Here is a 26,363-nt window from a genome sequence, read left to right on the forward strand (position 1 = left end):
TTAAAATTAAGCTGAGAAATTAAATGAATAAAATGTAATAAGATTAAAAATGAAATTATAATTAAATAATAAATAACTCACACATTTATTAGCCAAAAATGAAATATAAATATAAATTTTGCCACACAGCAATTGCTGACTTTGACCGTGACTGACAACTTCCACGAGGATATTAATTAATGAAAAGTTAAGTGGAAGAAAAACGTGGTGGAAAATGTTGCATCCTTTAAAGGATTTAAAAGCAAATCCTACTCAAGAGATGGTGGGACCCATGTTAGTCAGTGCTTCTTTTCAACTGGGAGTAGTCTGGAGGAAATGCGCTATTTGGCTGTGTCGTGCATGTTTAAGTTTCACTTTTCAATTAAATAGATTAATTAAGCTTTTAGGTGAATGTATGTCATCGGCATGACATACATTCATGCCTATGTATCGATAGGCATGAATCTACGTCGAACCAAGTTACATGTTCTGTCTTCTGACAGTGAATATTTCCTTACTTCTTGGAAATGACAAAACGTCTTGTTTGCCTTCTTTATAAACACAGGGATCACCATATATGACATTTCCTCTTTGTTACCCGCGGTGTGATTCCCACGAATCAACATAGGAGGGCTGTAGCATCAACTTTTTCTAAGCCAATCAGATGCAAAGTTGTATCGCCGTTCTGGTCGCTAGCCAATAGCGCGGTAGTATTTCGCAGCGAGGGGCGGGGCTAAAATGCTGGTACAGGAAGACGGACTGAAGTGAGGTGGGGATGAGAAATCATCATTTAGTTAGCTCGCTGCTAGCTGCCTATAGTTGAAGTGTAATGAGCTTAGTAGCCCAAATTTAGAATATTAGTTTACTTTTGGTGGGGACAACGACGACCCTTTGACATCAAGAATGAACATAAGTTAACAATGACGGGGGAGAAAAAGAAGAAGAAGCGGCTGAACCGCAGCATTCTTCTAGCAAAGAAAATTATAATAAAAGATGGAGGAAGTGTGAGTTAAATATTTATTTATCTTCGTTAACTTAGCTTACCATTGAATACAGTTGCTCTTGACTGTTTGTCTATGCCGAAGCCGTGTGTAGCTAATGTAAACACAGCAGAGCTGAAGTTGTTTATGGCTGTCTGTTGAATATAATGTTAACCGTTAAACGCTGTCTGGCTGTTGGAGGCACCGCTGAGCTAAGTGGCTAACTGTAACACAGCGGCCTGCTAGTGGTTTACACGTCAGCTCAGGTAACGCTAGCTAGCTAATGTCAACAACACTGATGTTTCTTCCTAAATTACTTTTTTCGTTACCTGGGATTGTTGCATTCTTTTCCCTACATATTCATCTTAAGCTTACCGAGCTCTTTGTAAAGCGTGTGACTTCTCAATTAGTCAGCAAGCCCAACATTTGCTTGAAGTCTTGAATTCACCTTAGCTTTTTTATATTGACTGTTTTTGCAATGAAAGTGACATCTGGGTTGTTGAATAAAACGACTTTTTTTGTTTAGCTTTTGTATAAGAATAGGAAAAACTCGGGGTTATACCTGATTGAAGGAACTACATTTAAATATTGTTTGCTAATGTTTTGTACGAACTAAACAACTCGTACAACATTCCAGAGTAATAAGCGTTGATTCCACCTGCCATACTAAACATACACTGTCAAGTAATATAATGTTGTCTTTAGTATATGCTATGATTAGAAATGCACCAATTTTTTTATTTTATTTTTTTATTATTATTATTACTTTTTTGCTGATTTTTGTAAAGCTCTTACCTGCTGGTACCAATTCTCGAGCGACAAAATACATTTTTACTTTCTAGAAACATAAAAAATAAACTATTAAGAATGAAGTGTTTATTTCAAAATTAAATGAGGATTTCTCAAAAGCAGCAAAGAATTACAGGGCTTTTGCTCTCTGCATCATTGACAGTCCTCCAAGTTATAAGACAACATCTGGAACTAAAATCTAATTAAAAGTATTTTGGAAAGGCTTGATCCATTAATTTACTCTAACCACACAGAATCCTTAAGAAGCCTTTCTGTTTTGGAGTTAGCATTAATTATTTCCAGAAGGACCAGAGATCAAATCACACAGGGTGTGAGAGAGAGCTACACAGCTCTGCAACTCGACAAAATTTATTACTATTTTAAAACAAAGACAGCACAATTAGAGCTACAATGTTACACTCTATTTGGTATATCTGCATCTGCAGCAGTAATATTTGTAAAGATATTTCTCTCTTATTTTCCCTATACTTAAATTGTGAGCTTTCAAAAGGCTGAAAACGTTTCCTAATCCAACGTGATCCATGACAGACTGAACTGGACTCAAAGAAATAAAATACAGAAACATTTTTTGCCCTTTATTAAGCTTCTTATAATCAGCTGACCTCAAACTCAAAAGGGTTGCATCCTGAGTGAACAGAGAAATATCTCTATGGAAAATAGTTTATTTTAAAGTAGCTTTTTACTCCTTTTTTTCTTATGACTTCATTGTTGAACTAGTTATAATCAAAATGGCTAAACTTGAGTCATCTTTTTAAGCAACAACTTTCATGCTGTGTAGTCGCTGATTGTAAAAAGATCATTTTTTTATATATTTTACAGTTTCCGGGAGGCCAGTCACAGTAACAGCCCATCAAAACGACTAAATCTCTAGTGCACATATCTGATAATGTTTGGCTTTCAGATATAACAACAAATGTAATTTTTTTCTTATTTTTTTTTCCGACTTGTTTTAGTTATGGTTACCATTTAGAGAAGCTATTCTGCCCTAAACATCGTCAGTGAATGCAGTGATTAAGGAATCTTGTAATAATTCATCTTTTTTCCTCTGAATACATTTTGTAAACGCCTCAGTGACATTGAATATAGTTTGGTCGTCTTCTCTCAATAACATCTTCCACAACGAAATGTTACCTGGCAGCACTTATGTGTGGTGCGTTCAGCAACTGAAAAAAGTCAGACTTTTCAGTTTTTTCCATTCAAGCTTTGAAGCAACTCACCAACCAATTTCAATTTAAGTATTTTGAAGTAAGTTAACTAATAATGCTGAGTATTCTACCCGTTTATCTTTCTGCTCTTAATGGAGTTAGACAACTATAACAAATTGATATTTGCTGGTGAATTATTTGGCTTTTCTGCTTGGGTTGAGTTTGCAGTCAACTGTACAACAAACATGCTGCTTATAGCTCCTGATTTAAGTTTTGAATACAAAAGACGGGTGGAGCTCCTTCGATCTCCACATCACAACCGGTTGAGTGTTTTGTAACTGCAAATATTTAAAAGCAGCTGAATTTGTGCTTCTTGAAATCGTTTGTAAATTCTTCATCCAGCTGATCAGCAGTGTGCGGGAAAGGGATTCTGTGCTCCAAACGCACAAAAAAACCCTCTGTTTTCAGTTTCTGATGAGAAACAATTTTAAACGGTAGCTTTTAAAACTTGTACATGTAATTGTCCCCATGTGTGGCTTGTTGGCGGTGTTTCTATATTTGATGTTTTGGTCACAGTTCTGTGTTAAAACTGAAGATGAAAAGTTTGCAATCCACTCGTTTTGATAGAGTAAATGAATTATGTTCTGTCTGAGGCTTTTGGAAAAGTGTGAGCAATGTGGGATTAGTTATAAATGGAGTGATGCATCATTGTTATGCAATCAGTTAAAAGTCAAACCTACTGAAAATCTATACGAAGGGAGAGTTGCAAACATGGACTAAACGGGAAACCACAAACATTTCATTTCCTTCAGTTCAGTTCTGGTCATCCGTTTTACTCCACTTCCGACATGCGTAGCTCTTCTACGGTTGTTGTTGTTGTTGCTCCAGATCTGATCTGACCACTCAGACATCATGATTTCACCTCCAACAGCCAGATTTTCTGCCATCTCCTCATCCAGCCACAGCAAATTGTGCATTGAGAGCTCACTAGTCAATAGCATTGAGTGCTATGTTAATGTATTGCTTGGTGTCAGTTTCATTTAGAGGAAGTTGCGTCGTGTGTGAATCGGTTAAAGCTTGTTCCTCATTTTGTGCAAGTCGAGTCATCATAATGACCTGAAATAAAGGGAGTTATCAAGGGGAGGACGTGGGCCCCAAGCAGGAGTCTGCACTGCTTTTACACGATTGGAAATAAATATGAAAACAAAACTGATTAACTCTCAATAATAGCATCTAATGGTTTGCTGCACAGCATCCGTTCTCTGGCTCCGGCATCGCCTTGTCACTTCAAAAATTCACTTTGGAGTGACGGGACTTTCCCACAAGGGAGTTGGTTTTATTAGAGATAATAAGGATGTCTATTCATGTTTCTCTGATTACAGAGGTGTCTGTTTTTTAGAATGACCTACAAATGTGCCTCGAGAGATCATTGCACTACTTTGACTCCACCTGGATAACAGCTGCTTTTGTTGTCTGTTTTTTAATTCATCATTTTCGATTAAGAGAACTTTTGTGGTTACAAATTTGTCATAAGTACTTAGTTTGTAGTGTATGCAGAAAAATCCGATCAAACACATTTTACGCTGGTCCTCGTGCACCCAATTGAAAGAAGATGAGTAAAATTTTAAAAAATAAGTAAATGTGTTAGTATACAATAAATATTTTTGTCACAGTAATGAATTAAAACAAGTAAATTTCCATTTGCACGATTTATCGTTTTTCTACCAAAAACTTCAGTCTGGTGTTTTGGTCTCAACTAGCTCCTGTTTTTGAAGGACAATTTTATTAACAAAGACTTCATAATTCATTTAATTTCTTGTTTTTGTTTATTTATTTTGTATATTTAAATTGTCTTCGAGTTCCAGTGTTAAATGTTCATTAGAATTTCATGTTTATTAATCTTTGAGCCTTAGCCTTACATTACTTAAAAATGGTCTCGCACAACAATATTATTGTTTATGGCAATAACTTCTGGGACAATTTATCGTCCAGTGAAATTTGTTTTTGTGACAACAAAACAACCTTAAAAGACTTAAGATCACGATCCAGAATTAACATATTAATCCAAAGATTCCTCGTTAGCATCCACAGCCTTCACAGGTTCTCATGTGATCGTATAGTATAGTTTTTAGAATTCGACAGATTCTGACATTACGTTTATGTTTCCATGATCAGACACTTTGAAGCTGTGAGATTGATGTTTCTTGTCAGCTAACCGCCTCTGTGTGTTTCTCTGTCTCCCTGTAGCCTCAGGGAATCGGTGAGCCCAGCGTCTACCATGCTGTGGTCGTCATTTTCCTGGAGTTTTTCGCTTGGGGTCTTCTCACCACCCCGATGCTCACGGTAAGCCACACTCGGCTGCTATGTAAACTAGCATAGCATTGTGTTCTATTTGTACTATTTATTTATTTTTAACAGGTTTCTAAAAACAAAGAAAACGTGTAACCAAGAACAAAATAGTTAGATGACCACTACTTTTCTGATTGAAAGAAGTGAACATATTTAATCTCACCTCTCATATCGCTTATCGACTCAATAATTACCAGGAATTTGTAATAAAAACATGTTATGACATTCATAATTATTGAGCCTGTTAAATTTACTGTGTAAAGAACCTACAAATAAATTAAACTGCAAAAAAAAAAAAAAAACTCTTAACCCTTTCATGTATACTGGTCACTGCAGTGGACAGCTTTCTAAAAGCTATTTTCTTATGGATTTTTATGTTATAAATGCTCACAGACCACTGAAGTGGACACTAGCGCATCATACAAAACACGATCAACTACTGGCCATCAGCTGCAAGCGCAAGAAAATATTTGTTACATTTAATAAGGCAGACAGACGAAAAAGCATTCAGACCAATTCAGGAATATCCAGTCCCTCCTCCTACTGTAGAAACTCTTGCAGGGAAAAAAATTGTGACATCACATAACCCCTGAAGACAAATACAACTGATGTATTTTCCAAATAACAACTTTGCATTTGGAGAAAATCACCTAGAAAAAAATCCTAGAATTTTTTTTTTACAAAATTTATTTTCCCACCTTTTTTATCCCTTAAAAAAAGTTGGAAAAAATCCTGACAAAAAGGATCCTAATTCATGCATGAAAGAGTTAAACCTTTGTCTCATTGTTGTGATTTTATGTGATAGACCGACACAGTAACACGACTGTGAAGCGGCCTGTATGAATTTCAGTTTTTATTTTTAGAAACACAGTGTGCCATTTGTATGTATGTAGCCCTCTTTATTCTGATAACCCAAAAACAACCAGTTTAACCAGTTGCCTTCAGATGGACTTTGTTTAAACATTAAACTGAGTGAACCTGTGTTATGATTGGGCAGCTGTTGTTTGATGTTTGTTAGACATGAGTGAAAAAACAGCATAATGAAGCCAAAGGAAATAACCAAATACAGAAAAGATGAAAATGTGGAGAAGTTTAAATTAGGGTTAGGTTTTTAAAATGATATTCTAAGCTTCAAACATCTCACAGAGATTTGACCCAAATTGGATTTTCACAGCAGTCTGAACGCCCCAATTCTGATCTTTTCACCTCCAAAAAAAATCACATCTGTGCCACTTCCATATGTGGAACAAATTCGGATACTAAATATGTTTTCAAAGCGTTTGCAGTCCGAACGGTCATGTTGCATAATTCTGCACCAGAAGAAGTCAGATGTGGTAAATCAGGACATAAACAATGGATGAAAACTATCATTCTGAAATTATGGTAGAACTTTCCATCAGTGAAATTCTTCACATCTCAATCCCGAACCTGCTGGCTCTGACTACACATCCAAACATCCTTCCCTACAAAAACTGCAGTCAGCGTTTCTCAAAAGGTCATTGCTATTAATTGCTCTTTCATTTTTACTAACTTCCTTCGTCTTGTGATTTTTTTTGACAATAATGCCAGCTCCCATTGCTGAATAAACTTTAACATTGATCCATAAACTGCTCTATATAGAATTTATTTTCATAAACCGTGTGACATCAACATTCTTCTTGTGCGCATTCGGGTCGTTTTCACACAGAAGTCTCATTCCGGTCCGGTTTAGTTTGAACGATCATGCAACACCAGACCTCAGTCTGTGGAAGACCTGGAAATAGAAGTACACAATTTTCATTTGTGAAAATGTCTTACCGTGATAAAAATTTTGATTCATTATTGTTTTTATTGTTGATACATTTCCATCACTTGATAATTATGTGCTATTGGACGATTAATACCTGACACCAACTATAAAGTCTTAAAAAACTCAAACATTTCTGGGTTTCCCCCAGTGAATTATAAGCCTGGCGGGCCACCAGGCTTTACTTGTGCCCTCACCAGGCTTAGCACTGCTTATTTATTGAAGTTTTTCTTCAAATGCTTGCATTTTTTAAGACTTTATAGTTGGTGTTCAGATATTAATCCTCCAATCTTTCAATAATACAATGTTTTTTAACTCAAAAAAGTGACGGGCCTCTTCATGAATGACTGCTGAGCGCCCGAAGAAACCAATTTAAAATGGGGACATTTTTCAAGAGCAGTATTTCACATCCATACACTTACCTAAAAAAGATGTAATAAACAGTTTTTTATCATAATTTTTATTGTTATTACAATAAGTACCACAAAATATCATGATAAAATTCAAAGTCCATGTCAGTCAGACCTTGTTCAGACACTTTCCTGAGCTGTTTTACAAACCGAACTGGCCAAACATTTCCATCTTTAGGTGTGCAATGCTGGCAGAGTTCATCCTCCAATAGGCTTATTTCCAGCTAAAGGTTTTACTACTCAATGGGACTTAATAGAAATCCATAAAACATTATTTTTTGTTAAATACTAACCAGCTGACCAGAACCCTGTGTGATTTCTTTTCAGCAGATGCTGAACAGAGAACTATGGATGTGGCATCAGTTTTATTGTCAGTCCTAATTCTTTGTTGAAAAGGCTTATCAGGGGGTCGCTGGCTCGTATTGTCAGCCCACATCACAGACTCTGTTTGGCTCAGAGCTCTGTGCCAGCAGCTGTGATGTAGCGTTTGCTGCAGAGGTTTCCTAAGTTACACAAAACGGAAGAATGACTCTCCATCATCCTGCACAGACTGTTCCTTTAAAGCTGTTTTATAAATGACTTGCCATAGGCTGTGCTTTATTTCACACCAGCTGCCCGGCGTTGAAGTTTTTCACTGTAGCTTTGCATATGTCAGGTCAACTTTGCAGATTTTATTACCTCTGGTTTCCAGCCGCATATTTTTTCCTTTAATCACAAGTTTTTGCCAGGAACCTGTTTCAAAATATGCGCACACATCTGTTTGCCACATGTTTGCCAGACAGGGTTATGCAATAGTCTCCCGTTTGAAGGAGGTGTTTGTTTGTGCCGTTAATTATTTGGGGTTTGTTGCCCCGCTACGAAAAGCAGATTTGCATTTTTGGCTAATCAGAGGCTGTCTGAAGATGAGAGGGACTGATTCATTAGTCTTCAGTAAACATTTCAAGTTTGACTGTACTTAACTCCGAGGAAGAAAAGACTTTTCCTTCACAGACAGGAACAATAACCAGACTCTCAGCTTCAAACTAAACATGTCCCAGTCTAAGCTAGCGCACAATGTTCCCACTCTGGTGTCACTGACATGAGCAAGACTTTGAACTTTAATGATTAGAACCCGACTGTAACCGTAACCTGTAATGTAACCGTTTTAGAGAGCTTTTTATAGATGCACCAGTCAGATTTGTGACCAATTTCTTTTATAGTAAACTCTATTTCTTTTTAACAACAATAAATAACAGTCAAAAACTGTATTTTGTTGCTGTAAATGTAAAAGTCTGGTTCTTTGGTCTCAACTATCCCTTTTTTTAAAAGACAATTTTGACTTCATAATTAATTTTATTTGTTTCTGTTGTTTTCATCATTTAATTTGGATATTTCAAATATCTTTAATTTCCAGTGTTTAAATGTTCACTAGAATTTAAAGTTTATCAATCCTTGAGAATGTGTTCTTGTGTTATTGAATTACTACTATTATATGACTTGAAAATTGTCTCAAAACAACATTATTGTTTATTGCAATAAGTTATGGGACAATTTATCGTCCAACAAAATTTAAAACGCCAAACATTTTTGTGTTTGCAGCATGAATGTCAGATGGATTTGGTAACTGTGTTAAATAACCTGTTACCAGGTTTAATGAATTGCTTCAGTTTAATTGATAAAACATTGTTTTGTTTAGTTTTTTGTAGTTGGTTTTTCTCTACGTCTATAAATTGTTTCTGTTATTGTACATAATTTCTTCTGCGAGGTCGAGTAAATTACAGAACCAAAGTTGCTTCATCTGGGTTCCTGTGTTTGTTTTTCCAGGTATTACATCAGACATTCCCCCAACACACATTCCTGATGAATGGACTCATTCACGGTGTGAAGGTAATCATTACACAGACCGGCATGGTTCTGTTTTCCCTCATGCTTCATCTTCAGTGACATAACTGCAATTTAATCGTCACTTTTGCATAAATTGAGGCGATAAATGACTTCGCATTTCCGTTCATCCTTTATGGACATGATGTGTGGTTGGATGCAACGAAATCAGTATTATACCATGAAAACCCATTTATGTGCGACATTAACTACAAAGACTCGCATAGCTCGAGCTTTACTGCATGTCGTCCACTTTCTCTCGCTCCCTTCTCATTTCCTGTCTGATTCCTGTGAATTAAAACCACAAAATCTAAAATAATCTGTATATTTAACAATCAAAATACTGATGGACAAATCTAATGAAGTCATAGTTTTGCAAAGATCCCCCAGAAAGCTTGCTAAGCCCGGGTTTGTGTGCTAGGGCAGTCATTCATCCAGCGGCCCGTCGTGGTTTTGAGTTAAAAAAATTTCAAAGTTGACAGGAAATTTGAAAATATCACTTGATAATTATGTGTTATTGAAAGTTTAGAAGAGTAACACCTAAACACCGACTATAAAGTCTTAAAGAATGCAAACATTTTAAAAAGACAAAAATAAATCATAAATGCTTAGCCTGGTGGGGGCACAAGTAAAGCCTGGTGGCCCGCCAGGCTTATAATACTTTGGGGGAAACCCTGGTTTTGGTTGTTCTTTCAGTTAAAATAAAAGTTGAAGTTTTTGGGCCTGCAGAAAAACTTTTTTTTGTTTGTTTTTTTTTTCTTAATATTAGCCTAATGTTTTGCAGATATCCCTCTTCACTTTTTCAGAGCCTTTATGTCCTGAAGCTTTCTCAGATTTTGGCTTACTTTAGGACAAATGCACTTAGGGATGCACTGTTTTATATGTGCCAACTTTCTTAATTTTGGAAGATCATGTGAAGCCGATCTTATCCCCCGATCTTATTTACCTCAGCAAAGGTCTAAAAATCAACCACCATCATTTTTTGAGGTTTGGCTGATAGACTGGACCACCAGGCCATGTCCTTCACGTTTGCAGGCTAAAGGTAGTCACCCCATTTTTGCCAACTTTGCGACTTTCTTGCTGTATTTTGCAACATTTCAGACAAAAAAAATTGGTATTGGCCAAAATCTGAATCACCAGGTTAGGCGCATTGTTTTCCAGTAACATCCTTGAAAGATACTTTTGAAATGCAACTTTTTTTCTTTTACATGTCTGCAAGTCTGCTGCTGCTGTTACACGTTTATTCTTCTTTTGTCTGATCCACTCTCCAAAATCTTTGCCTCTTTGTTTTTTTCCAGGGCCTATTATCATTTCTGAGTGCTCCTCTGATTGGAGCGTTGTCAGACGTTTGGGGACGCAAGTCCTTCTTGCTGCTAACAGTCTTCTTCACGTGTGCTCCCATTCCGCTGATGAAGATCAGCCCGTGGTAAGAGCGTAGTTCTGACATCCCAGAGGGGGGAAAAAAAAAATCACAGCAGCAAAGGTCAAAATGTTTTGTTTTTTTTGCTGATTGATTTATTGGATCTGACGTGTGCGTCGGTTCTTCTGCTTTTAGGTGGTATTTTGCAGTCATCTCCATGTCTGGCGTCTTCGCCGTCACCTTCTCTGTGGTCTTTGCTTATGTGGCAGACATTACGCAAGAGCATGAGAGGAGCACAGCGTATGGCTTGGTGAGAAAACAGTGTTAGAAATAAAATCCAATAACTCTGACCCTCATGTTTTCCTTTTGATCACCTTTTTTCTCTTGGTCCTTCCAGGTGTCTGCCACCTTTGCAGCCAGCCTGGTTACCAGTCCAGCCATCGGAGCCTATCTATCGGTGGCCTACGGTGACACGTTGGTGGTAATCTTGGCCACCGCCATTGCCCTGCTAGACATCTGCTTCATCCTGGTGGCCGTCCCGGAGTCGCTGCCGGAGAAAATGAGGCCGGCATCATGGGGAGCACCAATCTCCTGGGAACAGGCAGACCCCTTTGCTGTGAGTACAACACTATTTAAAGTCGACTTACAGAGATTTAAGGGAGTTTCACACCTGATAGTCTGGTAGACTCAGTTTGGGAGCCAAAATTCCAACGTTTGTTACATTTTGAGCTGCTGCAGTTCGCTTTCACACTGTGTCAAATAAACTAAATTCTTTAAAAAACCTGAACTACTGAAGGAAAAGACACAAAAACCTCTGAAGAAGACAGGAGCACAACTTCATTCTCCATAAAATATAAACAGAAATGGAGGATGAATATTTTAGCAGTTGTTAGATTTCTCTTATGTCTTTGGTAAAAGACCATGAACCATTTCTACTCGTAGCGCTACACTTGCACCTTTATTTTGATTGTATTTACCCAGAATGCCCTGCACTATAGTTTGCTATCTGCTTGTAGAATGGTCTCTGGTCCACTTGCATCCACATTTGCATTCAAGCTGTATCAAAGTTCACTTCAACTGAACTGAGTTCAGTTCTTAAGGGGGACCAGAGTTTGCTTTTTTGTTCGGCATCATCTTCGACTGTGCCTTCACTCTTCCCCAAATGAACTGAATTTTCTAGACGAACGAACAAAGCTCGGGGTTCCTGGGCGTTCCTGAAAAATATGGAATTAGCTGTTATTTTTTAGATTTGTCCATTACCTGAAAATTAAATGCAGCATTAAAAAATTTTCTATTTCCCTAATAGCAAAAGTCTAATAAACCTTTTTATTATGGATTTATGTTTGAATTCTTCTTGATCTTAACGTTTTACTCATCAGCATTTCAAATTCTAACTTGTTTAAAAATACAAAAAGAGAGATTTCCCTACATGTTTGTTTTTCAGACTTCAGGCTGAACTAGTCCTGTGGGAATTAAAATTCGAATTAAAGTGCAGCGATTGGAAAGTAGGAATATGTAGCGTGCTTTGTGTTGAACTGTTGTTGTTTTTCTCTGGCTCAGTCTCTGCGTAAAGTGGGCCAGGACTCCACGTTGCTGCTCATCTGCATCACAGTGTTCCTCTCCTTCCTCCCCGAAGCTGGGCAGTACTCCAGCTTCTTCCTCTATCTCAGACAGGTAACATTTTTTCATTTCCTTCCAGAACTTTCCTTGGTATTATGAAACATAAAAGCAGTCAGATTATTTACGGTGAGTCCACATTCAGCTGTATGTTGTGCTTCTAGCATGGGGCTTTTTGTTGCAAGTCCTTTCAGGTCCTTTAAGTGAATGTTTGGGGCTCAGAGTTGCTCCTCCCACAGTTCACGATGAATGTCGATAAAACTGAGGTCTGAAGTCTCAGACAAATTAATCGGTGGGTTCTGGAAAATGTTTTACAATGAAGCAGGATTAATAGTGCTTGAATTTCAATTAGGTGTTTTCAAGATTTCTGTATAAAGCCCTTGAAAGTGCTTGATATTCAAACTGCACCGTTTTGAAACCAGACATTTTCAAACACCTGATTCAAATAAAGAAACGTGCAGATTTTTTTCTCGCTGTCTGAAGTTAAATCAGATTACACTTTTCTTGTTTCCGATCAGATGCAATTACAAAAGTTATTTATTTTCTATAAACTTGGCAAGAATATTTAAAATTTTTTTAAGGATTATTCTTTAAATAACATTATTTGTATATTGTGTTTAATTTCATTTTAGCAGGACTGTCATTTGTTTGAGCTGTTTTAGTATAATAAATAGATATATTTTTTTTCCTAATTACTTATTGGCCCTTATAATTGAAATAAAACATAAACATTTTGTTATACTTTAATTTACTTTGTCCCTGCTATACAATGCAAAATTCCATCTCAAGACATTATTAATAACAGTAAAATATGGTATATTTTTAATAAATAATTTGTTCTGTTTTTATCTCCAAAGTGTGGTTTTGTAAAAGTTTGAAAACTTACTTTGAAAATTCTTAATGTTCTTGAATTTTTCTGTGTGACGGTGAACCCTGAAGCTGCAGTTTTCTGCTCCAAGCTATGAGTTTTACTCAGCAGCTTGTGACGCAGGTATTAAAGTAACATTTATAGAAATGCAAGGCTTGCATCATTCTGCATCCACTGTTGTTTTATACTATTAATTATCCTGGTGTCCCAAGAAAGAATCTAACCAGAGCTGCAGGATGCACAAAATGATAAAGAAAAAAATAAAATAATCTGAGATATGGCTACTACATAGACTAGTCAGGCAAAGAGTTTGATAATTAGCATTTTACAAAAAGTGAAAAATGTTCAAACTTATTTATTTGTCTGAAACATGAACATTTGAATTGATAAGACTTAAACAATCTTGTTACATTTATTTGTATCAATGTAAAACTAACAGTTAATTAGGGCTGAAACAATTAATCTTCATTAATTGATTATTGGAATAATTGTCAACTAATTAAGTAATCGATTAATCGTTAACAGAGTATACACACGCAAAAGAAACCCATTTTTTGACAAGCAAATGGCTGATAACATATTCAGAGCAAAAAACTACACATACATTTTGCATCCAAAATAAAAACAAAGTTTTTAGATCCAAGTTCATATTTACTAAAGGAATGTGATGTGATTTTAGGCAATAAAATGTTTATTTTCTTATTTAAAAAATTAATTAGATTGTTTATTTACATCCTTTAGTGTATTTCTAATGTTGTATTAAATAAGGCTTAGGTGGTTCAATGAAAAATCTGTTGAATGTGTCATTTACTTTATCTGATTAATCGTCAGATTTATTAATAACTAAAATAATGATTCATCTGGATTTGCCACAGTTTAGTTTAATGATCATTTTGGTTTTTTTACATCTTAGCGGAAAGAGTACCCACAGATAAAAACGGACTTGTCTAAAATGCAATAAAATCCAGTTTCGTTGTTAGTTTTTTGACTAGTTTTTAAAAATGATACCACAGAAATGTTCTTCAGAGAATAAAGCCGACACCTGCTCAGTGTAAGCAGTGAAAGGTGAACCTGAAAGCTGCTGAATCAGAAGCTTTAAGATTGTGCAGTTTGATAAACTCAGAAAAAAAACAATTGGGTCACTGATTTGTCCTCAAACATCCAGGATGTTGTAAAACCTGAAAAAAATGTAGAAGTGTTAGACATTACGATGTGGAGAATTTGTAGAAATCCTGATCAGATCGTTGTAAATTCCTCCGTTGCTCTGCAGTCCAGTTTCTTTTTTCGTGCTTCAGGGATCATGTTGAGGTCTGCAGCTGTGCAGCAAACCACTGACGTACTTCTACTGGAAACGTCATTAACTTTTCTGAAATATAAAGTAGCTGTGTCCCAATCCCCCAACCATGATTTTCCTTTCGTATTTATTCAAAATTGTACATTTATCTATTTATTTATTTACTTCACAGGCAAATTTGGCATTTTTTTTGTAGGCCATCAAAGATTACATTTTCCTGAAAATCTATGTGAGAACAAAACAAAATGCAGTAACAAAAATAAATTAAATTATGTTCTTATTTTTATGGCATACAGAAAAAAATGAAGAGACGACTTAAAATGATCAGTTTCTCTGATTTTATTTTTTATAAGTATAAGTTTGAGTAAATAACGGAAAAGATTCGGTGCTTTCAGACCTCAAATAATGCAAAGAAAACAAGTTTATATTAATTTAGAAACAATAATACTAATGTTTTAACTCAGGAAGACTTCAGAAATCAATATTTGGTGGAATAACTAGGAGGTTTTAATGGGGTTCAGTGCAGTGGGCTCTTTATTTTTTCCAGAACTGTGTTTATGATTATTCAGCATGTTGTTAATGTCCAACGTGACGAGACTGAATTGGCCATAAAAAATAAAACGGAGCTCATTTCAGACATGAATGCAATTCCAAATTAATAGTTTTTATCAAAAATATGACTATGAATCTTGAAGCATTCCCTTTGAAATGACTGACTATACGTGTTATTTAGTTTGTCCATTTTATTATTATCATCTACATAGTTAGGAGCTACATTTTTTGGCTACACAAAACCTTTGCACTCATAGGTACATTGTTAGTAATAAAGATGAGAAAAGTTACTTTTTTTTAAAAAAAAAAAGGGCAATTTATAATTAAAAACATCCGGCCGATTGTTTCCTTCTCAGATAATCTCCTCCATGTTAAACTCCAGAGTAAAAGCCTCATACTTTTACTATTTTAGTTGCCTATTAAAGTCAGAATAGTTTGTGGGAAACTCCAGGAATCTCAGGAAGAAAACCCAGAAAAAAAGTTTGCTGAGCGACCCGTTTCAGTGTTTGAATGAAGTGTTGGCTCATTAGGATGGATTTACTAACAGGCCTGGAGCAAAAAGTCCACGTCGTCAAAAATACCAGCACTAATAGATTTTCCTGCTAGCGCCAGCGGACAGCTTCACGCTCCAGAGGCTGTGCTCGTTTTTTTAAGGAACGTCTTTAAATGATGTTTGATAAACAGATTCAGAGTAAACCTGTCGAGCAAGTCGGACTTGCTCCTGCAACTCTTCTGTCCCATAGTAGGGGGGATAAAAGCACCTGAAGTGGAGCATTAGGCTACATTTGTTCCGCTTATATCTTTGTCCTTCTTTTTTCACTGTCACAGTTTGCAAACTCCTCACATTACCTTCGTTCCTCCTGTTAATTGTCTGAAAGGCTTCAGAGTCCACAAAGAAAAGCTCCTTCTGATAAAGGAAGTGGGACATGCAACTTGTTGACAAAATATCCCATGCCAGCCTCTTTTGTTTTTGCGTGTCGGGTGTGAAATGCATAAAGGTGTTAGTGTTGATGCATGCCTGTCGCAGAGTCGTGTGCTAACCTGTTATGAATGCGCTCCTCCCCTCAGGTCATACGCTTCTCCTCGGAGACAGTGGCAGCCTTTATCGCCGTTTTAGGGATCCTCTCCATATTGGCTCAGGTATCAAACAATAAGCTAACGTCACATTTCTGCTTTTGCAATGTTTAAAATTCTTCAAAATGTTGGTTATAGAGCTCAAACAGCATGCTAATTTTTCTTTTATCTACGCAAATCAGATGTGAAATTAAAATATGAGCTAACTATTCAGTTTTTCTGCCTGCTAAGGATATTTTTGTGCCTGTTGGTTCCTCAGACGGTGGTGTTGGGGATCCTGATGCGTTCTATAGGAAATAAAAACACAATCCTGCTCGGCCTTGGCTTCCAGATCCTCCAGCTGGCCTGGTATGGCTTTGGCTCTCAGCCCTGGTCAGTGAATCTTACACTTTTTAAACACCTCATACATTTTTATCCAGTTCAGAACACGAGTTGGGTTAGAGATGCTGCCATAAATCAAACCACTACAACCAAAAGAAAGCAGTTTATCTCAAAGTGGAATCTTAATGATTAGGTGTTGAAAGAGCAGAGATAAAATCCTCTTAAGCGGTTTGAATGCTGTGCTGCTGTCTCCTCCCACCGACACGTAGACATGCAGATGCTGGTGTTACACTGGAAAAAAACAAAACAAAAAAAAAACATTCCTGTTGCAGAAACTCACAACTGAAGTCAGCTCTGTGTGTTTGTCTGTACAGTACATCTGTTTTCTGATCTTATTTGTTTAGGAGATGCACTGCAAGTATCCTCTGGTGCATCTTAAATAAAATATGATTGAATAGCTCGTTTATTTCAGTAGTTTAGGTAAAAAAGTGAAACTGAGGCCTATTTCAAGCATTTGTTTTTGTTTCATATTGATCAACATGGCTTAGAGCACATGCGTCAAACTCGAGGCCCGCAGGCCACATGTGGCCCGCCATGTCATTTTATGTGGACCCCCAGCATTTTATAGGCCCATGAATGACTTAAAATTGACTACAAACTACATCTCCCACAATGCAAATCAATAAGCAGCTTGAGGTGGCTCAAGCTGCTTATTGATTTTCCCAGCGAATAAAACTGAGACATCGACAAGCTAACATCAAAACGTCCAAGAAAAGAAAAATCGATTTACAAGTAAGACTGAATGAAGATGTGTGAGTTGGTGTCAGGGCGGCAGGTGGCGCTAGACTTTTTTTGTTATCCGTTATCTTGACCGACAACATAAAAAAAAAAAAAATCGGTCATGTACTATTTTTATCCGTGAAATTACAATCATATTAACATCGGCTACTTATTTGCATTTTATGCGGTTTAGTTAATATTCACCGTGAATCAAGATCCCATCACAGATTAAGCAGATACATGTATCTGACGGAGGCCCCAATAACTTTTAAAAATCTGCTCTAATTCAGATCAAATGAACTCGGTGAGGGTTTTACCGTGCGCGCTCCGGTGTGCGCTTTTACCAGGATTTTTTTATTTTTTTTGCGTGTTTTCGCTTCTCCGAAACGGACAGATGTTACGTCTGCAGCTCTCCTCCAGATCGCCGCTCTCCTCGGTAACGTGCACACAGAAGGCTCCATTTCTTAAATCCGCTGGATGAGTTACTGCCAGCGGTTTTTAATTCTTCGCAGCTTTTTTCTAAATGAAATTACTGGAACACATTCTAATTTATTGAAATATTTAATATGCTGTAAATAGGAACAAATATTATGTATCTTATTATTGTTGTAAGACGATGCACATTTAGAAATTTAGAGATTAATTGCATTCTGCTTGAGTCTGCAGTATGCCCGCATTTTTACACGTTATCTCAGTAAGTTTAAAATTTTTACAGCTTTTTTAAAGAATTATTCTAATTGTCATTACTCCAATCCACCACTAGAGGGAAGTATATTCCAGTTAAACATCCCTTAAAGTCCTTTAATATGCCCAACAGTGTTAAAACCTGAATGCTTTTATGTTTGTAAAACATGTAGGAGGCAATTTTAGTGACTTAAAGAGAATTTCTTATTTAATGGAGTGTTAAAAATTGTTACTTTATAAACTGTTTTTGTTTTTGTTTCTCTCCAAGTCGGCCAAGTCTTGTCGTTCTGAACCTGAGGCAGCACACTAAAATAAAATGCAGCAATTCTGAAATTACATATTCTCAATATGAGTTTCCCTGGATCCAGAAAATACCCCAGAAGTCACAGAAAATGTTAAGGTGGAGTTGAATAAGATCAGATTCTTCCATATTCAAAGGATGAAAACTAATAAGTCATTTCAAAACTTATCAGCAGATTCAGGAGCTCCTAGTTACATTTACTCGATTACTTTACCTTGAATCACTTTTTTGAAAAAATGTACTTTTAGGAGTATTTTTAATTTACTGTACTACTTACTTTTACTTTGCTACTCTTGAGTAAAATTTCTGGATTCTCTACCGACAGAAAAACAAACATGTTTTAACCAAAGATTTACCAGACAGAAACACAAACCTGCAGTTTTTGTTAGTTTCATAAGTTTTTTATTAAAAGAAACTGATTTGGAAACATTTTTTGTTTTGCCTGATTTTGTTATTTGTTCTTATTTATATTAACTATTGTCATTTTGGTCCTTAAAATACCCAAATTTCCACTTAACTTTATATCTGATTATGTAAATTTAAAATATTGATTATCCTGATAATTTGATTTAAAGATTGATCATTTGATCAGACTTTTTACCAAATACTTTTACTTTTATTACTTGAGTAATTTCGTGCTCTTTTTGTGTGCTCTGCCCTCCTCTGCTTATCAGGACAGTCTAGTGATGATTTCTTTGGTGCAGTTTTTGTTTTCAGTTTTTCTCCAGACACCATGTAGTTGGTTTCAATCAGTTTGACGGACATGACATAAGAGTTTTTTTTTTTCTTTTTCTCTTTAACACCGACTGCAGGATGATGTGGGCAGCTGGAGCCGTGGCGGCCATGTCCAGCATCACCTTCCCCGCCATCAGCGCCATCGTGTCCCGTAATGCAGATCCAGACCAGCAAGGTGAGCTTCACTTTCTGTTTTCATGTTTTCTGAGATCTAAATGTCAAGATATTTCCATTGAACATCCTCTTTTTAGTGCTTTTCAGTATTAAACTTGGTGATGAACACAAATAATGACATTTAGCTAGCTAGAATAATTGATAATTAATTGATAATCAACATAAATGAAACGAACCATGAGAAAGTTTTACTATTTTTTTTTTTATCTAAGCAGCCCTCAACAACAGTTTCTTAGCCCTTTAGAGTCTTTCTTTGGACACAGAAGTGCTCTGAGGAATGTTTCCTTGTTTGTTTTGCTACTGAATACTTTCCTGTGAATTATTCAAATGTTTCCTGATGTCTCCCTGCTGTCAGGGGACAGACGCGTTCGAGTTACGTCCTGTCCTCTGTGTGTTTACACATATAACAGCAGCACTTGTGCTAATTATCACAGTTTGTGCAGTTCCTTCACAGCCTGGAAAAGTCTCTCTTTCTTTCTTTGTTTCTTTCTTTCAACACTCAAAAATTGAGTCTGGAGAAGTAAACATGTTTGTATTAGAATTGTGCAGAAACCCTGAGAATATGCGAGTTTTCTTACTCAGTTGTATTTGTACATATTTTATCAAAATGTTCTCTAGAATCTGGTAAAATTACTTTTTTAATTTGTTTTTGTTTTTTTGGGCAAGACCACTTCCAGTTTCCTTTGTGATCTGCCCAGCCGCTTCCAATTGTGGTTTATTTTCAATTATTGTTGTTGTTTTTATTTATTTATTTTTTTTAACTTTAGCAAATCCGTTACTCTTTCATACAAAATATCTGAAATTACTGTTTACAGATGGATCAATAGCAACAAAACAGAAAGTTCCCAACATACAATATACTCATTTGTATATAAATAAATTCTAAAAAGAATGGATTTAATGGATTTTAAAGAAAATATCTAAAAGTTAGTAAAGTATTATTGCTTAAAAGCTAGAAATGTTTAACTAATTAACTGGTCTGAGATGATATTCAGGGAGTGAGGAGCGATTCAGTTTGGTGTTCACTTTTGTTTGCTTTTTCATGTATTTCTTAATTTAATTAAATTTTTGTCATTTGTGTAGGTGTTGTCCAGGGGATGATCACTGGCATCCGAGGGCTCTGTAACGGTTTGGGTCCGGCTCTTTACGGCTTCGTCTTCTACTTGTTCCACGTTGAGCTGACAGACTCGGACGGCTCTGACAAAGGTGCCAAATCCAACATGGCCAACCCCACTGACGAGGTGAGCGACGACGAACCTCTGAAGACTTTTCAGAGACTAAAGACTTAAAATCCAGAGTGCAAACCACTGGCCGTTTGCAAGGCTATGAAAAGTCTTGCAAAGGCGCCGCACGATTCAATAATTGTGCAAATTCGGCCAAATTTAATGCAGAGAGTTTCTTCTTAAATTAGTTTATAGTTGAGTTTTTTCCACAGACAAAATTAAAATCTTCTCAAAATGTTGGATAAAACACAACTTAATCATGTTTTGGGTTGCTTTCAGTTTCTTTTCGTAGTGAATACAAACATCAACAATGTTGATCAAATACAGAAATATTACTTGGTGATTGATCTGTATCTCCTTTTTTTGTTGCTGAAAATGGACAAAAAATATATCTGTAGACCAAAAATAGAAAAAAAGGGAAATAAATTCTATGCTTTTCTATTAGTAAAACAAATGTGACACTTTTTCATGTTTTGGATTCATTTCTCAACTACTATCCGACAAAAAAAGAAAAGAAAATCAGACTACTTTGTACACTTTATTAAAACTAAGTGCATTAAAATACTTTTTGCATTTTAAAGGGTGTTTTTTTACCCACAAGTATTTCCAGCTGGACTAGTTTTGGTGTTTGTATTTGTTCATTGCTTCTATTTTTATTTTATTGCCAGCGATGATGATTGTTTGTGCTTGTCCTTAAGAAAAGTATTTGTGGGATTTGTTTGTCCCGTGATTTGTGGTCCCAGCTGAGGAATCTGGGCGTTTCTGCGCTGTGACAAAACCACAAGCTCCATGGTGCAAGGAAGCAAAATGCCCCATTGAGAGAAATTACCCAGATGTTTTGCAGAGCAGTGAATCTAATGTATTGCATGTTTAAGAAATAAAAACCTTGGTTTGAAAAGTGGAATTTGAATGATTGGCTAGTTGTAAAAACACTCTCCTTGAAAAAGTTAGAATTGACTAAATGTTAAGTTTTTTTGTTGTTGTTTTTTTACATATACAATTTACATTTTTAATTTGACTAAACTGGACATTTTGCCTGTTTTCTGTGTCTGAGCCTAATGATTAATATGTTTTGTTGGGACTTCAGTATTTATTTTATTTATTGTTTTAGGTGTTTTGTTTTAGTTTTGATGTTTAAGCTAAATATCCAAACAGTATTAAATTTTCTTCTGCATGAATTGATCTTTGAGAGGACGTACTGGTACCGTTATCAGGGTTTCCCACAGAAAACTTGCTAAGCCTGGTGGTTGGGTGCTAGAGCATTCATCCATCCAGCCGGCCGCCATGTTTTTGAGTTAAAAATTTTTTTAAAGTTCACAGGAAATTTTTAAATATCACCTGATAGTTATGTGTTATTGAAAGAATACCTAAACATCAACTATAAAGTCTTAAAAAAAGGGAAATAATTTTAAAAAACTAAAATAAATAAACAATGCTAAGCCTGGTGGAGGCATAAGTAAAGCCTGGTGGCCCACCAGGCTTATAATCCACTGTGGGAACTCCTGATTATGTCTTCATTGTTAGAACAGTTAAAATGACAATATTATCTTTTATGGTAATAAATTTGTGGACAATTTATCATCCAGCAAATTAAGTCACAATATCAAACCTGCAGAAACTCTGATTTTCATAAGAGTGAGAACTTTTGTTTTCTTTAAATTAATAAGTCGTTTGTTCCTCTCTCTTCAGAGTGCCATCATCCCCGGTCCTCCCTTCCTCTTCGGAGCGTGCTCGGTGCTGCTGTCCCTGTTGGTGGCGCTGTTCATCCCGGAGCACACGGGGCCCGGCATGCGGCCCGGCTCCTACAAGAAGCACAGCAACGGGGCGCAGAGTCACTCCCACAGCCCTCAGGGCAGTGGGGCGGAGGGCAAGGAGCCGCTGCTGGAGGACAGCAGCGTATAACCTCAGCTAAGTGGGGCACACGCCCCATTTAAAAAGGAAAAAGAAAAAAGACAGACGCACACGTTTAGCCACAAGGACACGCATCAGAGTGCCGTGGAGAGGAGTTTGTCCACAGCACAAGAGAGGATGCTCCACCAGGCCGTTCTTCGTCTAACGGCGGGTTTATGAGGACTTTCTGGAGGAAGCGTTTAGTATTTTTATTTCGTTTTTTTGGGTGTGAGTGAGAGAGACGCTGCTCAGCTGGACTCCATTTTCTCTGCAGGTGTGGCACATAGAACCAAGCACGAGAGGGGGTGTTTATTTAAAATGCCGCTACGTACCTGTGTGAGTCTTGATATTGGTTTTCGTCCAGCTGGAGTGTAACGACAAACACTCGAGCTCTCGTACTGGAAAGATAACTTGTGTCCCAACGCTCGTCGTCGTTTTCGGACCTGTTAAGCGGAGCGTTGAGGAAAGGCTGCCTAACCTCAGCCAGGGTGGCTGACCCGTTCAGATGATGAAGGCTTCAGCGTCAGGACCACAGATTTATTCAGATATCAGACTTCTTACGGCGAGAAGTGCAGGAAAGAGACCACTTCGTTAGCTGAAGTCCTTTTTCAATGTTTACTTGCAGTTCTCTAGATTCATAGTACAGTTTGGGTTGTATATTTTTCTCTGTTCAAACTGAAGTCCAGTTGTGCTTCAAGTTTTTAATTCAAGAAACAAACGTTGCCTTGAAGTGGCTTACCATTTAAATAATAATAATAATTAAAAAAAAAAATAGACATAACCTGTATGAAGACCAAGGTCTGAGAAGGCTCTGTAATCTTACTCTGTCGCTCCCATCGGAGCTGTTAGACACTTTTTATTCCTCCGCATTCATACCCTTCTTGTTCAACTTGGTTCTTGACGTGTATCAGCATCAGGGCGAAGGCTTACAGAACCACGTTTTTTTTGTTGTTGTTGTTGTTTTTTAATGTCTAAAGCATCAGGACCACGTAGAGCTATCGATTAGCAGGTCAGTGGTCGACGCTGACTGTTAACACAAAGTTTCTGGGAATATCATTAATGCATTCATGAGAATATCACACTGCAAAAACACAAAATCTTACCGAGCGTTTTTGTTTAGTTTCTAGCGCAAACACCTTAGTACATTTGAAATAAAACAAAACTGACTTACAAGTAGCTAATCAGCTTGTTTGAAGTCAATAATTTCCTAATATTGATTTTAAAAAGTACTAGTTTCACTAGCAGATTATTTCATTCATAACATTGGAAAAATGTCGTGTTATAAGTGAAATAATCTGCCAGTTGAGCTTGAGAAATATTAAGGATTATTCACTCAAAACAAGCTCCTGTAACTTGCTGATAAGTTACTTGCAAGTTAATTTTATTTAAATACTAAGATGTTTGCATTAGAAATTGGACAAAATACTTTAAGACTTTATGTTTCTTGCAGTGCAGCGATCCTGCAGCAGTAAGTCTCTTCACTTTGTGGTGTGGTGTGTTGATTTCTACAGTTTTACTAAAAACTGAAGGTTTCATTTGTTCCCTCATGTTTAATCGGCCGACTGAAAACACGACGCGTTTGTCCAACCTGCATCGCCTCGCTAAGCTCTCCGGTTGCTCTTATTTACAGAGTTCCTGAGGAGTACAGTTAGAAAGTAGAGGATGGAAAAAATATTTGTTTTCAAACTTTTCTCCCTCTCCCAATGTCTAAATATTTAATTTTTTCTGCAGTTCTTTCCTTTCTTCCTTCTTTGAGTTCCTTGTTCCTGCCTCGTCTCTCTATCCGTCCTCCATTACTTTCCTTTCTTTCTCCATGCACCTTTATTTCTTCTTCTTTTGTCCTTCCTACCTTTTATTCTTCCTTACACTTTTCTTATTTAGAAAAGTCGCCCCCTGTAGAATTTCATCTGCCATAATTTTGAAGATACTTGTTTTATATATATATATATATATATATATATATATATATATATATATATATATATATATAGATTTTTTTTTTTTTTTTCAGTAGAACCTGCAGATCTCAGTCTGAACATCTTAATGTGAAAAGTCTGCAGGAACTCTGTATTTAACTGTTCAGTGTTTAATATCCTGGAGGTTTGATTGCAGAAATGTTGTAAAATCTTGTTTTCGATCTAAAACCTGTTTCCTCTATGGGAGCTGTAATTTAAATCTACAAATTCAGCTTATTCCTCCTGCTTTCCTGAGCCCAGTCTGCTGCTTATGCATTGGACCTTCAGCATTGAACCTCTACATTTAGTGTCATTTTCCTGCTCAGTCAGGTCAGGTACTGAATTAAATGATTCAGTATGCTGTAAAAAGCGTTGATTGGGTCGTACCACCTAGAATAAGCTCTTCCTGATCAGGATTTTTTTCCCCCTCCCAGTACTAATCCCAGTTAGCTCGCTCACCAGTGACATTCCAGAGGCAGCAGGTCCTGTTTTCGCTTTCAAACGGGGCAGTTATCTAAATGCGAGCAGGTTTTTCCCTCTGTTTTAATGCGACTCATGAATATTTTGCCTCATAGCTTATTTCCATGCGGCTGCAGTTAATCCAGTGCGGACAAAACGTACAGAAAACAAAAAGGTTCTTCAGCTTCGTCCTTGAACTTCATAAATTTTAAAGAGTCGAGTTTCAGCCGCTCTGTTTGAAGATGTTCAGACATTATCTGCAGCATTAAATACAATCTTGTTCACTACGAATGTCATTGTAAAGAGTGGAAAAAACTTGTTTGAAAAAAGGTCAGATTTGCAAAATTAAACGCTCAGCTCTACTAGAGATTATCCTATTGAGACTAATTAAAATCCAGGACATTAGGTGGACTGTGAGCAACATTGTTGACTTTTTCCAGCTTTATCTGTTTAAAGTTCGAACCTTGATGAGGAGGGAGGAGTTTCTGAAAGCAGATTTCATTTTCCAGAATCCATCTCTAAACATTTCCAACCATCCTACCTTAAACCGCGCTGCTGCTTTTCTTTGAGTTTTGCAGGGAAATTTAACCTGCTGCACCATAAGGACTGAAGCTGCTCAAACTTAGATTAAGAAATATTAATGCTTTTGGTCCTGCATTTCCAAGCAATCCCTAGAAATGAGGAATAAAATAATTAATAAAAAAGGATGTTAACAACCCTTCTCTTCCTTTTCAGTGTGAATTAAACCTCATTTGAAGATGCTGCACCTGAAATGGACTCAAATGATGTTGTACAAATCGATACAGTCTGTTTTTGTTGCCTGTAGGTGGCGTACTGCTCTTTCTTTTGGTGGTTTTAGGGAGTTGTTCCCCTGCAGGTTTTATTTTTTTTTCTTGTTTGTTTTAATCATACCTCTACTAGCTAACTGATATTTAATAACTGAGCTCACATGTGTGCCAAATGTGTTTTATTTTTGCTTCTTTTTGTACTCTGTATGCACTTGAGTAATTTGATTATTGGCTTCTTCTCTCTTTTTTGTCTTAATATCTCTGACAGAAGATGTAACTTCAAAAGCTCTATTTTTTTATAGCTTTTAAGTCCTGATTCTGTCATTTTTAGGAACTTTTCCATTTTTTTTGTTTGTTTGTTTAGATCTCTTCAGCCTTGGTCTTCATTTAATGACAAGCATTTCACAGTTTTTTTTCTGTTTTGAGTGTATTTGTGTGTTTACCAGATTGATATCTGAATGTTCCACATCATTTTGACCACATAACTTAACTGAGCCTGTCACAGTTCTTATTCATCCAGGCGGTCTTTAAAGTTAATTTAATCTTAGACTTTCCCGATTCGTAGTTTATTGGACGAAGCACAGAGGTAAACACACATCCCCGATCCTCTGTAAATTGGTAAGAATCTGCACCAGCCTCCATGTGCGCTCATACTCCAAGCGGACGACTGTAAAGGTACAAAAATCACCTGTACACACAGCAAATGTAAATATATACTTGTCGCTCGAGGAGCTGGCCGTCTCTTGGTCCTGTTTGGTCGTACGGTGCAGTTATATATTTCTAAACGCGTACCTGTTATTAGCCACTCTTTAATTTAATGCAACGTGGTTTGTGGCCTGAACCCCCCCTTCTCTGTGTGCCTAAAATTAGCCAAGAAATGTGTATGGCAACGTAAGTAAACGGTGGTTATTATGTAAATATGGGAAACTAATGATAAACTATTTATTAAAGGTTTATTGTACAATGAAA

General features: G+C 36.7%; 1 protein-coding gene across 1 annotated transcript; it reads left to right on the top strand.

Annotated features, from left to right (window-relative positions):
• The first annotated feature begins 158 nt into the window (after positions 1-158).
• Positions 159-26,363, top strand: slc71a1-2 (solute carrier family 71 member 1-2). Its single transcript, XM_014981832.2, has 12 exons — positions 159-983; positions 5,162-5,257; positions 9,263-9,325; positions 10,618-10,745; positions 10,875-10,989; positions 11,077-11,295; positions 12,240-12,353; positions 16,079-16,150; positions 16,344-16,456; positions 18,983-19,080; positions 20,163-20,320; positions 21,992-26,363. Exons 1-12 carry the CDS (start codon positions 900-902, stop codon positions 22,202-22,204), a joined length of 1,473 nt encoding a protein of 490 aa, XP_014837318.1. The 5' UTR covers positions 159-899; the 3' UTR covers positions 22,205-26,363.

This window comes from Poecilia mexicana, unplaced genomic scaffold (assembly GCF_051168715.1).
Source record: "Poecilia mexicana isolate PSO_F unplaced genomic scaffold, ASM5116871v1 scaffold_17, whole genome shotgun sequence".
In the NCBI taxonomy this organism is placed as follows: Eukaryota; Metazoa; Chordata; class Actinopteri; order Cyprinodontiformes; family Poeciliidae; genus Poecilia; species Poecilia mexicana.

What these genes read in the sequence shown, in the direction of transcription:
- slc71a1-2 (XM_014981832.2), top strand. Translation starts at nt 900, where the DNA reads ATGACGGGGGAGAAAAAGAAGAAGAAGCGGCTGAACCGCAGCATTCTT. An exon ending in AACAGGCAGACCCCTTTGCT is followed by an intron (nt 11,296 to 12,239) that starts GTGAGTACAACA and finishes TCTCTGGCTCAG; the next exon opens with TCTCTGCGTAAAGTGGGCCA. An exon ending in TCCTCTCCATATTGGCTCAG is followed by an intron (nt 16,151 to 16,343) that starts GTATCAAACAAT and finishes TTGGTTCCTCAG; the next exon opens with ACGGTGGTGTTGGGGATCCT.